Source organism: Vicia villosa, linkage group LG1 (genome assembly GCF_029867415.1).
Source record: "Vicia villosa cultivar HV-30 ecotype Madison, WI linkage group LG1, Vvil1.0, whole genome shotgun sequence".
NCBI classification, from domain to species: Eukaryota; Viridiplantae; Streptophyta; class Magnoliopsida; order Fabales; family Fabaceae; genus Vicia; species Vicia villosa.
The window spans coordinates 242,048,429-242,063,251 of record NC_081180.1 but is presented as its reverse complement, the minus strand read 5'-3'; the positions used below and the strand labels follow the sequence as shown (position 1 = coordinate 242,063,251).

Below are 14,823 nucleotides of genomic sequence, written 5' to 3'. Positions count from 1 at the left end.
CCAAGGCTTATCCTCCAACAGTGACATGGTTCAAACAATGAAACTTGTTATCTGAAATAACGCCATCAACATATATAGGGGAGTAGACTAACTACCTCGCTATCTTCCTGTCATGGAATGTGAAGGAGAGTTGGATGAGTTGGGAATATAGATCTCCTACTTCGAGGTCTTTGAGGGTCCAATGATCAGCAGATGTTCGAGAAACTTAACAAATACTTAATTTGAATCTAGGACGCTCTCGTCTTTATGGTGGTCTGATTCACAGAGAGATAAATATGGCCGGTCCGAAATAGTTTTGAAATTTTTTTTCTTTTAATGACAAAATATATAAAAGTATAGAAGAAAAATACAAGAGACATGATTATTCAAATATCACAAGACGTACCTAACTGAAGACACTAAAAAAAAACAAAGAAATAAAACAAGATATCATACAAGAAACCAAAAACTAAAAGGTCAACAAAAACAATAGTAGAGAAAAAACCCGTATAACAAAGCCCCACCCTTCAAGGGGCTAAGCCTAGATTAGCGGCGGAGCCAGAAATTTGTTTAAGCCTGCGCAAGTTTAAGTTTCAGACGGGCATCTCCGTATCCGTTTATTCGTTTTTTCTATTGTGTTAACTAGTGAAAATATTAACGGTAATTTTTTATGTAAATTTAATTTTAATATAAACTATTTATATGATAAAACATGTGATATTCATGTATTAATCTAATTTAGTCATATATAATAGATCTCAATAATCATAGTTCAAATTCTATAGAAATATACAATTTAAAATCTGTAATGTTTATAAATAAAAATAAATATGTTGTTTCTAAAACTATCAATAAAAATATATCATCCAAATCATAAAAAAAATATATATAGATTAAATAATTAAAAAGTGTGTCCCTCAATTTACTGAACAAATAAAAAATAATATTAACCATATCTTTTAACCGACATTGTTGCTTAATACGAAGGTAAACCATAAAAACTGTAATACAAAATATTTCTCATTTTACAAATTATTATAAATTTTTTTCCTTTAATGCACTCAACACCAACATTAAAGTATGTTAAGTCAATGGAATCTAGGATCCCATTAGACACAAGTCGCTCAACTCTATTTTTAGAGATGTGACCTAGACGTTTGTGCCACAGTATTCCTGAATTTGTGTTTTTTATTTTACGCTTAGTACCACGTGATTCCACATTCAAGGTTTCATTATAAGAAGCATAAGTATCAAGTAAATATAGATTATCATATGCAATAAGAGTACCAGATCCAACAATATTTGAATGAATAGATAAACTAACTTTATTATTTCCAAATGTACAATGATAACCAAATTTGTTCAATGAAGAAATAGAAACTAAATTTCGTCTAAAAGACTGTACAACAAAAGTATCCATTAAATCCAAATAATAACCAGTACTTAATAACAACCTAAAATGCCCTATTGCCTATACTTCTACCGACTTTCCATCTCCCACATAAATGCATCTTTCAGCATCATTTGACTTTCGGTAACTCAGGCAACCCTGCATTGAAACACTAATGTTAGTAGTAGCACCGGAGTCTAACCACCACGCGTTTCTTGGTACTGAAGCTAAAATTACCTCATAACAGACCAAAGTAAGAAACATACCTTTCTTTGTACGCCATGCGTGATACTTGGCACATTCCTTCTTTGCATGTCCAGTCATTTTACAAAAGAAACAACCATTACCCTTATTTTGCTTCTTTTGTATTGGACCCTCATCAGCTTCATTCTTTACATCCTTATATTTCTTCCTTTTGCCCTTGCTTTTAGAGGGACTTGCCAAGTGAGCACTCCATGTCCTTTCTTGCTTCATCCTCTCTCCTTCTGACAATTATAGCTTATCTTAAATTGACCAAATTGTTCAGGAAGAGATATTAACACCAAATGCACTAGTAAGTCGTCCGACAAATCAAGTTTTAGTGCCTTAAGTTTGGAAGCAATGTTATACATTTCCATAATATACTCTCTTATGTTTCCTTTGCCTTTATACTTTATAGAAATCAAGCTTTGAAGGAAGGTGCTTGTTTCCGCCTTATCACTTTTAGCAAAGCGCTTTTCAATTTCAGCAAGGAAGTCTTTGGCACTTGTTATTTCTTCAGATATAGTACCCTTAAATGTCTCTGAAATGCCACGCTTTATGATCATAAGACTCATGCGATTGGAGCGGTCCCACTTCTCATAATTTTTCCTTTTCTCAGGGGTATCTGTGGGAGAAGGGGGCTGCTCCATCCTCAAGATCCATGCAGCCAAGAACAATTAAAATGTTCTCCTTCCAATCCTTAAAGTTTGCACCATTAAGGACCGGGACGGAATTCATGTTAGCGGATATAGTAGTAATATTAACTGTAAAGAAAACAAACTAAAATAATATAAATATGCTCACATAATCAATCATAAATAAACTCAAATAATATATGTTCAAATAATATCATAATTAATTTCAAAATATCTAGTGCAACATTAATATAAATTGAAATTCTGGTAAGACAGAACCCAGATGTCATATACGATGTCGTGACATCTGGTCTGTCATCAGCTTAGCTGAGGCAGTACATACAGATCCCCCAATTTTTTATTACTTCTAACATCCAGAAGTCTGGAAGTGTTGGGATCCCATATCAGTTCAGTTAACATTAACAAATCTGCTTAGCAGAGATTCTGTGTTAGCACAGTCATTAAATCACACACTGATGTCATGCACGATGTTATGACATCCAAACTGAACTTACAAATAAACAATGCAGAAACATAAACAACACAACAGAATTGTTCACCCAGTTCGGTTCAATCAACCTACTCTGGGGGCATACCAAGCCAGGGATGAAGTCCACTATTAGCAGTATCAATTCAGAGCTAAACTCCCAGTTTACAACTCCTCACTTAATCACTACCCAATGACCCCTCTACCTAGGTTCTCCCTAGATATGGAATATCTCCATTCCACTCCCAATCATAGCAATGATGTCTAGCAGTCAACAACTCAGCCACTGCATCGACGGCTTAATTACCAACATTCAAAGCACACAAATAAACATATCTTAGAGTTGCTTCAAAGCTTCCTCCAAGCACACAACTCCACTCATTGCTTTACAACTTCTGAGTGAATAAAACAAACCTCTTACCTACAGGCTTCGAGGCACAAATCAGTGACCTTCCCACAAACCGGGAGGTTCACCTACACGGCTAACCCTAATGGTTACATCTTTCTAAACGCCGGCTAGCTTTCAAAACTAGGTTACAAAGTTTCCTATTTATAACCTATTCCCAACTGGACTTGGGCTTACAATCACAACATTATTTGCTGTTACAAATCACAGAAAACTTTCTGCTAAAAACAAGGTCTTCAATCATAAGTTTCCTAATTTATCTCCATGATTAGAAACTGCATAATTCTCGAATATTCTAATCTTGATTCTCTTGACCTTTAAACCTGCGCCACATAGGATTGCATAATATTCCATAGAATATTCTGCATCTTTTGAGTACTTACTGAATCTTTATATTCCAGCTCAGCAGGCGCGTGTCAGCTAAATATAACAGTAACTGCTGTCAAATACTGATGTCACAGAGCATGTCGTGACATTCCATAGAACATCTTGATGTTGTACCTGTTCTGCATAAATCACAGCAAACAGTATTCTTCACTTCAATTCTCTGCTTCTCACATATCAGGGTGCCAAAAAGACAGCCCATGATTTGTTCTATTACTGATGTACAATCATCACAATCTTTAGTTTCCCAAAATAAAGACTGAGATAAATAAGGAAACATAATAGAAATAGAATAGAAAATGTAGCAGCTACTGCTGTCAAACACTGATGTCATGACGTCGAGCATGACATCCAACTCACAGCATGTATTAGCTTACACAACCAGAACCTGCATAACCTTTAACACTACACACCACATGTCATGACCTTAGTCAAGACAACAGAATACACATGAATGTTTTACCACAAAATGCAGCCAATCAAAACATCTACAATCTCCCCCTTTGGCAAATTTTTGGCTAAAACATCTTGTCATCACAGCAGCACAAAAACAACTAGCAAACTACCAGTTATGCAGAATTGCTAAAGCACATCAAAACATCAGACCTGCTGAATAAGTTCCACAAGCTACACTATCACATACCATGAATAGAAATAACTTGTTCAATATGATCTGGGGTGACAATCTCTTCTCCCCCTGTTTGGCCATAAATGTTGCCAAAGCAACGTACAGCTCCCCCTTAAAAGTTACTCTGCATGACATGACCACGACACACACAAAAAACACCATCTGATAATCTTTAGATACCACTTCGCCACCAGCTTGATTAGAATACAATAAGTCACCCACAATGGGAGATCTATATTACAAGATGCACTCTTTCATAGATAGCTCATAACTTCTACCACAAGCTCCAAGATGTGAATAGAAAACACCTCCTTTTTGTCTTAAACTTATTACTCTTCTGCCCAAAAGTAATTTGTCTAAGACTATCCTCAAGAATAATCAGCTGCCATATGTTGATTATCTTGATCCTTCGAACCCACTTCTGAGATGAACCAAATGTCAACACATTGTGTTTTAACATCTAGCTGTTGAATTCAGCTCCTTCTTCTGCCACTTGAAAGAACTTCCTCCCTTTACAGAACCAGAGTTCAATGCTCTCATATACCTGATTGTGAAACAAAGTTTGAGTACGCAACCTCCATCCTGCAGTTATGCAGTTATGTCATCCAAGCTCACACTTTTATGAATCCCTGCTTCTTTTCCAACAACATCAGACACTCTGATGCATGAGTCATCAGAAGGACTAGTTAGAGACTAATCCTCTAGCTGTACCAAGGATGCCACTTCCTTGAGCAAAGCTATTTCCATGATGTCAAGAATACTGCCACTTGTTCTTGACTTCACAGTGTGCATTAGCCAATGCACTTCCTTACCTAGATCAGAAATAAACTGATCCAAGTAACCACCATCAAGATTATGATGTCTTCTTCTTCTTGTGCACTCCAAAGCTGAACATGTTTCTTGCCAGGAAACCTTTTTCAGTGATCATATGCTTCTGCTGCCACCAAAGAGATAGATCTTAAAACAATTGCACTATCCTTCCTGTACATGGTCTTGAAGAAGAGATGTTCCAACATCGTTAAGAACATCAGTTATCTTGAACTTCCAAGGATAATCAATTAAATACTTGTACTTTGCACAAATAACAATTGATCTTAAATCCTTTCCCAGTTAGATTCACCCTTAGGAAAGAGAGAGATGAATCTTTCCTTACAAATGTGTCACACAACAACCAGAACCCATGTGACACCGTTCAATAGCCAACTAAACACAAGGCTGAATCAGACGTGGGGAGGTTAACCAAATCTCCCCCTCAAACAAGCAATCATGGAAACTCCACACAGCTTATCCATGCATTGTACATAAAAGTCTCATTATACAACATCCCTACTAGAGGAAACTAACTCCATGAGTTATACCTATACATACTTCATACACTAGTTGAGGATACTATACTTACATAAACCATGGTTAACAGAGATACCATGCAGCGGAAAACAACTAAAATTTATCCTCAATAAACCTCAGGCCTAAAACAATAACCTTTGCATCAGTCAGCTACACATCATTCATGATTAAGGGATAATATATGCCATATCTCAACAAGGTTTCTGGAACAGATTCACTTATGACATAACTCCTGTAAATACCTCAGATTCCACACAGTAATCTGACTCCCTTGAATCATCACACAATATTCAAAACCATATTTCACTATGCACGATACACAGTATTCAGTTTTCAACACTAACTGTTCTATGGTTAAGAAAACAATTCACACATCTGGTTCCTTTGATCAAAAGGACATACCAGATACAAGCTCATCTTTGGATTTTCATAGAGGTCTTGAAAAGAAAACCTGAATGAATCCTTTCACTTACACTGAGCTCTTCTTCCAACTCCTATAAGCTTATGCCTGAAATAAACTAACATTTGGGATGGAAGGTTCAATTGATTGTATTCTGACCAATCAACACAAAAAGCAGATGTCTCCTCTTCCAGATCAGGAGTAGGTTCCAAACAAATGTACTCACACTACATAAGTTTAGCACCAGAACATCTGTTCTTCAACTGGTAGCTGCATACCAGTATGCCATCAGTTCCTTCTTCTTGGAACACACAATTCTTGACAATCTTGAAGATCATCAAACAACTTTGCAGATGAATATGAGGAACACTGATCATTTGAACCTCTTCAACCTCAATAACCATGCCTTTATGAGTGGACTTGAGAAAAGATTTCAAGTATCTTTGACACTTGTACTAAAGTTGAGAACAATCTGCTACAAATTCTGTTGAAAACCATATGACCCTAGAGATCTTCTTTCAAAGATAGGATTATGCATCAGATGCTATGCAGCAGAAAATAGCCATATATCAACAGAGATTACACAATGCTTACTCCCAGAACCAGTTGTAAGCATGACATCCAAGAATTGCAGCTGAACAATCCAACGATATGCTTGCTTCTTCTTCAAGCAACACAACAAGACCTAACCAATATTCTGACCAGAAAGAAACAGATAAGCACAAAGAATACCTTATCATTAACTTCACTCCCGCATGAAGGTTTTGACAATCTTCTTCTCTGTACCCTGCTATATGCTGAATAAAACACCCCAAATTCTTCACTCCCGCATGAATCATTTGGATATCAGTAACACCATCTTCCCTTGCCAAGAGAATACACCTGTTATGGTCAGTTTGGTCCAGTCTTCCACACATAGGTCCATCCTCCACTTCTAGGGACCATTCAATATGAACATGAATGTTCAAACAATCAACTACCTCCAACAACCAGAAAGTATCTCCCATGGATCTCATCCAGAAACAGACAGGATGCCTGCTCTGATACCAATTGAAATTCTGGTAAGACAGAACCCAGATGTCATATACGATGTCGTGACATCTGGTCTGTCATCAGCTTAGCTGAGGCAGTACATACAGATCCCCCAATTTTTTATTACTTCTAACATCCAGAAGTCTGGAAGTGTTGGGATCCCATATCAGTTCAGTTAACATTAACAAATCTGCTTAGCAGAGATTCTGTGTTAGCACAGTCATTAAATCACACACTGATGTCATGCACGATGTTATGACATCCAAAAACTGAACTTACAAATAAACAATGCAGAAACATAAACAACACAACAGAATTGTTCACCCAGTTCGGTTCAATCAACCTACTCTGGGGGCATACCAAGCCAGGGATGAAGTCCACTATTAGCAGTATCAATTCAGAGCTAAACTCCCAGTTTACAACTCCTCACTTAATCACTACCCAATGACCCCTCTACCTAGGTTCTCCCTAGATATGGAATATCTCCATTCCACTCCCAATCATAGCAATGATGTCTAGCAGTCAACAACTCAGCCACTGCATCGACGGCTTAATTACCAACATTCAAAGCACACAAATAAACATATCTTAGAGTTGCTTCAAAGCTTCCTCCAAGCACACAACTCCACTCATTGCTTTACAACTTCTGAGTGAATAAAACAAACCTCTTACCTACAGGCTTCGAGGCACAAATCAGTGACATTCCCACAAACCGGGAGGTTCACCTACACGGCTAACCCTAATGGTTACATCTTTCTAAACGCCGGCTAGCTTTCAAAACTAGGTTACAAAGTTTCCTATTTATAACCTATTCCCAACTGGACTTGGGCTTACAATCACAACATTATTTGCTGCTACAAATCACAGAAAACTTTCTGCTAAAAACAAGGTCTTCAATCATAAGTTTCCTAATTTATCTCCATGATTAGAAACTGCATAATTCTCGAATATTCTAATCTTGATTCTCTTGACCTTTAAACCTGCGCCACATAGGATTGCATAATATTCCATAGAATATTCTGCATCATTTGAGTACTTACTGAATCTTTATATTCCAGCTCAGCAGGCGCGTGTCAGCTAAACAGTATTCTTCACTTCAATTCTCTGCTTCTCACATATCAGGGTGCCAAAAAGACACCCCATGATTTGTTCTATTACTGATGTACAATCATCACAATCTTTAGTTTCCCAAAATAAAGACTGAGATAAATAAGGAAACATAATAGAAATAGAATAGAAAATGTAGCAGCTACTGCTATCAAACACTGATGTCATGACGTCGAGCATGACATCCAACTCACAGCATGTATTAGCTTACACAACCAGAACCTGCATAACCTTTAACACTACACACCACATGTCATGACCTTAGTCAAGACAACAGAATACACATGAATGTTTTACCACAAAATGCAGCCAATCAAAACATCTACATAAATGTCTTTGGACAATAGTATTAATTGCTAGTGATACTCTTGTTCTAATGATCAAATATTGACAATAATGTATGTCAAATAATAAAACTATCTTTGGATTGATTTATTATTCACATCTAAAACCTTGTAATCATCACATATTTATCATCACATGTGTATATATAAATACTATCAAATATTGACATTTTCTTTGGAAAAATCAATACTCACATGTATAAACATACACACTAACATTCAACATCTCATGATCAAATCCATAAAAGAAGGGTCACTTTGGTAATTTTTAGTCTCAATAGAATCATTTAAAATGTCAAATCTTTAAATTATAATTATGGAAAATTGAATTAAATTTATTTATTTTATTTGAAATGGAATGTAACGTCACATGCATACGGTGAACACATTAAACTTTCACACACTCGTTCATAATGATAACGTTGCACTAATCATAAATAATCATAATGATAACATTCATAATGACACCCGTTCATAATGATGTCACGTTGCATACATACATGCAGGAAAATGAGTGTGTATGCAATATATCTATTTAATATAATAAAGCAAAAGGAATACTTTGGCGAGTTTGCCAAGTGTCACTCCCTTAGGCTTTTTAACAATTTCTTTCCATTCTATTTATAGTAAATTCTAATTACTTCTTTATATTTTTAAAATTTTATTTTATTTTATATATTTTTTAGTTATATTTATTTGTATGATTATTCAGTTTTGGGAATCCGAAAGAATCAATTATTATTATTATTATTGGCAGATTCTTTATTTTCCAATTTCATATTAGTTAACCCTATTAGTTAATTTTCTAAATAGATATTAATTGTAACATTTATTTTCAATGCAAACCTTTCGTTTCCTGTATACTCTCAATGCAAACATTTTTGTTTTCAATGCATAAATGTTTCTGCAATTTCAACAAAACATATGAAAATATCAAAATAATATTATATCACAACACTCTTTCTCTCTCTAGCGTTTTAGTTTTCCTATGTTTGTTAGGGTTTCGACGATATGTCCGACGCTCCGGCGAGTTCTGGCGGTGGAAGCCACGAGAGCGGTGATCACAGTCCGCGCTCTAACATCCGCGGGCAGGATAGGTTTCTTCCTATTGCGAATACCATGCTAATGATAAAATCGCGAAGGATGCTAAAGAGACTGTTCAGGAATGCATCTCTGAGTTCATCAACTTCATCACCAACGAGTGTGTTTGATTTTCTTTTTCTCTTTGATTCGTACAGTGAATAGATTGTGATTTTGATTTGTTTGGATTGAAATTGGGTAGGGCCTTTGATAAGTGTCAGAGAGAGAAGATGAAGACGATTAACGATGATGATTTGCTTTGGGCGATGGCGACGTTAGGTTTTGAGGATTATATTGATCCTCTTAATATTTACCTTACGAGTTACATAGAGGTAAATTCTATTTCAGTTTACTATTTTTCAATTTTTTGGGATTTTACTTTACAAGCTTTTTTGGCCCCCCTTGAAAATAAATGAGAATCAGGTCCTCTGACAATATTTAAAGAGGGAAGGAATTCAGAAGCGGTTAATTTAAGCGACAAAAAAAATTTGAGAATCAGTTTTGTAAAAATCGATTCCACGATTGTTAGGTTGATTTTGATGATCATATTCTTAAATGTTATGTGCGTATAAAGGTTCAACTGTTCTTGCCAGACTGGCTAATTATCTCAAATAGAGAATTCCTTAAAGTCCTTTTGTAGGTATTTACCAGTCTTGTGTTCTTGGCATTATAAGGATGCTTCTTTGAGTCATTTGTTTATTATGACCAATATTCACTATATTGTTCAAAAGGTTAGATGGTCGCCATAATTTATTGGGAAGTTCCGACAGGCTGCTACTAGCTATCAGAGAGCAACCTGGGTTAGGGTTTTGTATTGTTTGCGAGATGAAGGTTACACGGGAGTGGCGGGTTTTCTTATGGCGTGTAGAAAAGTGCTCTGAGGGAAAGGTTTAAGGCTTTTATTGCTATTATGAGGATATTGCAAGTTATTTTTAATATTATTATTATTCTTTTAACTTTTCTAATGGCCTCCTTATTATATTCTTCATCTTCATGGTTCTCTTCGTTGCCGATGAAACAAAAAACAAACATGGGATTTATGGTGATGCTTCTTCAAACAAAACCTATATCTTCGAAGTTGAGTTGTGTTAAGAACCCCGACAATGATGAATCTTCTGAAGTTATTATTTCCATTGAAGCTACAAAAATTGGTCCTATTGATCCTGTAACGCCTGCGTTTGAAAAAGCTAAAGCTTATAAAAATCAATTTAATCTAACCCTGGTTTGGGAATTGAGGAAAGTGGTGGCGGCGAAGACAATTCGGTTAAGGAGAATCCAGATTTTGTTGATGGGGGAGGAACGAATCTAGAAGATGTTTTAGCAACTTGTTTCTAAAAAAGCTGGTTACATAAAGAAACTTAGGAGCGGAAGACAAGACCTACACTGTATATTTTGGCTCTTCCAAAAAATGCATGAGCTGCACACTAAGCCTAATGTTGTCACATTTTCATTCTTTTTGAATGCATGCAGGTAGATACTTTGAAATTTATTCTTTATGTTATCTTGAATTATATATAACCAATCTGAAACTATATAATTTGATCGATTGTGATGCAGCTGCTGCAATTCATATGATGATGCTACAAAGCTGTTAGACACACTGTGATTGTTCGATAGTCAGTTGTATGGTATAACCCATGGACTGTTGATGAGCTATAGGGAACAAGTATGGTTTAGTGCTTAGACTCTATGCAATGAACTCATGCGTTCGGATTCTTCAATTGCGTCCGTGTTTATAACGCCATCATTTTTCCAATATAACTTTGACTACTAAACTAATGGCTCTTGATATTTGGGAAATGGTGTAAATCAATTACAGCTGGGATAAATCAATCTACAAGGCGAAACATATGGGAGTGCTCAAATGGAGAATTTTGCTTCAGAGCTTGAACTAATAAGCCAAAAGGTTTTAGATTTTATGGTTGCATGACACACATTTATAATAGAGATGTTTCCTACCCATTGATGCTTGCATTAGAGTTTTTTAGCTCTTTTAATTCATAATTGTGGTTCAAAAATATGTTCATTTGCTGCATTAGTGCTTCTTTATTGAGTGTACAGAAACTGCATCAATGCTTCTTTATTGAGTGTACTCATTAACAATGTATAACAATGAGATGATTTTATGAGGTACTGCTAACAATGTGATATTGAGCATGGGTTGTGATACCAATTTGAATACTTTTACTCCTTGATTATTATTTACTGAAAAATTGATTGTTGCATTTTTCAGGTCAATTAATGGTGCTCTTGGTTAACTAATATTACAAGTTTGTAACTTACAATGGGTACTGCAGCAAGGAAAATACTGCATGACGTGAGTAGAACCCTTGGTTTGGTGACCTTTATGAACCGTTTTAGTTTTGTAGATGTACTCTTAGATATTTTACTTATGATGATAATATGGTAATTGGTAGTATGTTAAATTAGGTTTGTTTATTATTGTGAATCTTTCTTTTAAACATTGTTTAGATGATGTTTGGTTTGTTCTGTTTTAAATACAGTCTGAGCACTCATAGTAATTGTAGGCAAGTGTTAAGTAAAACTTTGTCTATTATTTTCAAGTGCCATTTTCTCTGCAGTAAAGGATACGATCAATTTTGGTTTTAGCTGCAGTGCAATGTTTCTATTTCTTGAGTGAAAAAAATGTTAAGGTATTCATGGATTAAAACCATATGTTTAGGAGCATGTGAATGATTGTCAAAGTATGGGAAGCAATTTTCTCCAGTCTATTCTTTTTTAAGCTTCTATACACTTGTTTTCTCTGAATATTTGTTTCACATTTCATGATTTGGATTATATTCTAATATGTTTTGAATTTCTATTCATTTAGGTATAAATAAAATTTTCATCTGTTTCAGGTCCAATGCAGCTTTAATCCCCATGCTCATCCACTTTGATGTCACAACTTAAATAGAAGGTAAACGAGTATGAGCAGACAAGCGTGATGGTGAAGTACGAGATTGTTAACTTAAATAGTGATCGGAATGCTTCTTGGTGTCCTCTGCGCAAGTATTGGGTTAAGATAAATTCGGATGGTGCTTGTAGAGACAACAAAGTGGCTGGCTGTGGAGGTTTAATTTGCAATCACCTTGGAGATTGGTTAGGTGGTTTTTCTAAGAGCTTGGGAACATGCACTCCATTTATGGCAGAGTTATGGGGAGTGTTTGAAGGGTTAAAACTTTCTTTAGCTCTTGGCTATCTTAAAGTGGAGATAAATATTGACGCTACTATGGTGGTGGAAGCGGTTGAGAGTGGCCGATCTAAGCATGTTGGTTGTGTGGTGATCCTTGACAAGATTAAAGTTCTTATGGCTAAGCTGGAAGGTGTTTCTATTGTTCAATCGGTTAGAGAAACTAATAGGTGTGCTGACACTCTTGCTTCTGTTGGATGTAATTCTGACTCAGAGATTTTGATTTATAACTCTCCTCCTGATTGTATCTCTAGGTTTTTAGTTGAGGATGCTCGTGGGGTGTCCTCTGCTAGGCTTTTCCCTCCTTAGTCTTTCTTTCCTTGGGCCCTTGACCCTCTTTGTAATAAAAAAAAACCTTTTCCGATCAAAAAATAAGCCACATGGCTTTCCAAACAAATATCCCCATTTATTTCTTAAATATTTCATTTTCCTATTAGTTTTTCCTTCACGATCAAAAGCGGTTCTGTGAGACCATAAGGGTTACTTTTTACAAACATTTATTCCTCCATATTCTCATCTTCCACATTCTAAAACGGTTTAATCATTATTCTTTAACAAAAAAAATTATTACTTTAAAGAAATGAGAAAATAACCATTAAAATTCAAAATATTATATTATAATAAAATATGACATAAGAAGAAAACCAATTTAAAAAGTTTATTTTAATAAATTTAAATACTGACATAAAAAATTTATTTTGAAATAGAAAGGTGAGAGGACGAGCCTACTTCTAGACTTAAAAAATAATTTAAAAGAAATAGAAAAGACATAATATAAAATTACTTTATAATAATTTAAAACTTCTTCTTCACACTTCCTTATTTATACTATATTAATCAATACTTTATAATTACATAAAAAAAAATAAGATCTTTAATTTGTAATTTTTACTTTCTATATTTGATTGAACTTATTGATATTTTTTAAAATGATTTAAAATGATATAATACATTAACTACAATTATGAATATACTTATTACACATCAAATATAATTTATAATATTAAAATTTAAATTATTGATGAAATTTGAATTTATCTAAATACATTCTAAAATCCTTTAACATTAAAAAATATATATTCTATAGAATAACTCAAAAAAATAGGGGTCACACATTTATATCTATAAACATAATTAAATATGAGAGTTATATTTATCACTATTAAATAAATAGATACGAGATGAGATGTGAAATATTTATTGTGCTTTTTTTGTTAAATTTTAATATGGAAGTTTAAATCAATTTAATAGCTTTAAATAAATAAATTAAACTTATAATGATTAAGTCATTTATTTATAATAAAATTAATTTCCAATCAATTTCAAATAACGTTTTTTTATCTAATATTATAAATTTTTGTATTATATATCAATACGTTTTGACAAACATAAAATAAAATGATCCTTTATCATTTGATTTTAAAATGATAACTTAATTATGATTATTAACTCAATATAACTATATATATATATATATATATATATATATATATATATATATATATATATATATATATATATATATATATATATATATATATATATAGGGCCGACCATCTTCAGGCGCAGCAAGCCCTGTAGCGCCAGGTCCCACAATTTTAAAGGCCCATTTTTTAAGACGATATGGAGTAGGATCCAATCGTGGGTGGGAATCGCTTCCCATATCACGTTGGGGGATTTCATGGATTTTGGAACATTACAATCTAAGGTGAATTCGATAAACGATAGGAGAAGGATAAATACTATTTGGATAACTACCACGTGGAGTCTTTGGCGCATGAGGAACACCATCATTTTTGAGCAAGGCCACTATAGTCTCGATGTCGTGTTTTTTAATGTTATGTTTTATTCTTGGAGTTGGTTTGCTAGCAAGAACACGTATTCTCCTTCATCTAGTTTCTTTGATTGGTTCATGGCTCCCCTAGATTGTTTCATATCGGTGTAATAGTGTTGTAAGGGTTGCACCCCTAGTGCGATTTCTTTAATCCAATTGCCTTTTGAAAAAAAAAAGTTATAAAACTAAACGGTGCTGCATTGTAAAAGCCTTTTGTGTATTTTTGTGTATGTATGTTTCTTAAGGAAATTGGAGAGAGAAAGTACTAAGTAGTCAGTAGTAATTCAAATCATTTTGGATCACTGTGTGTATGTATGTTTTCTTAATAAAATTGGAG

At 34.4% G+C, this 14,823-nt stretch overlaps 1 protein-coding gene and 1 pseudogene across 1 annotated transcript; one reads left to right on the top strand and one right to left on the bottom strand.

Annotated features, from left to right (window-relative positions):
- Positions 1–1,839: 1,839 nt before the first annotated feature.
- Positions 1,840–2,259, bottom strand: LOC131597702 (uncharacterized). Its single transcript, XM_058870382.1, has one exon. It carries the CDS (start codon positions 2,257–2,259, stop codon positions 1,840–1,842), a length of 420 nt encoding a protein of 139 aa, XP_058726365.1.
- Positions 2,260–9,205: 6,946 nt separating this feature from the next.
- Positions 9,206–12,851, top strand: LOC131624598 (nuclear transcription factor Y subunit B-10-like; annotated as a pseudogene).
- The last annotated feature ends 1,972 nt before the right edge of the window (positions 12,852–14,823 follow it).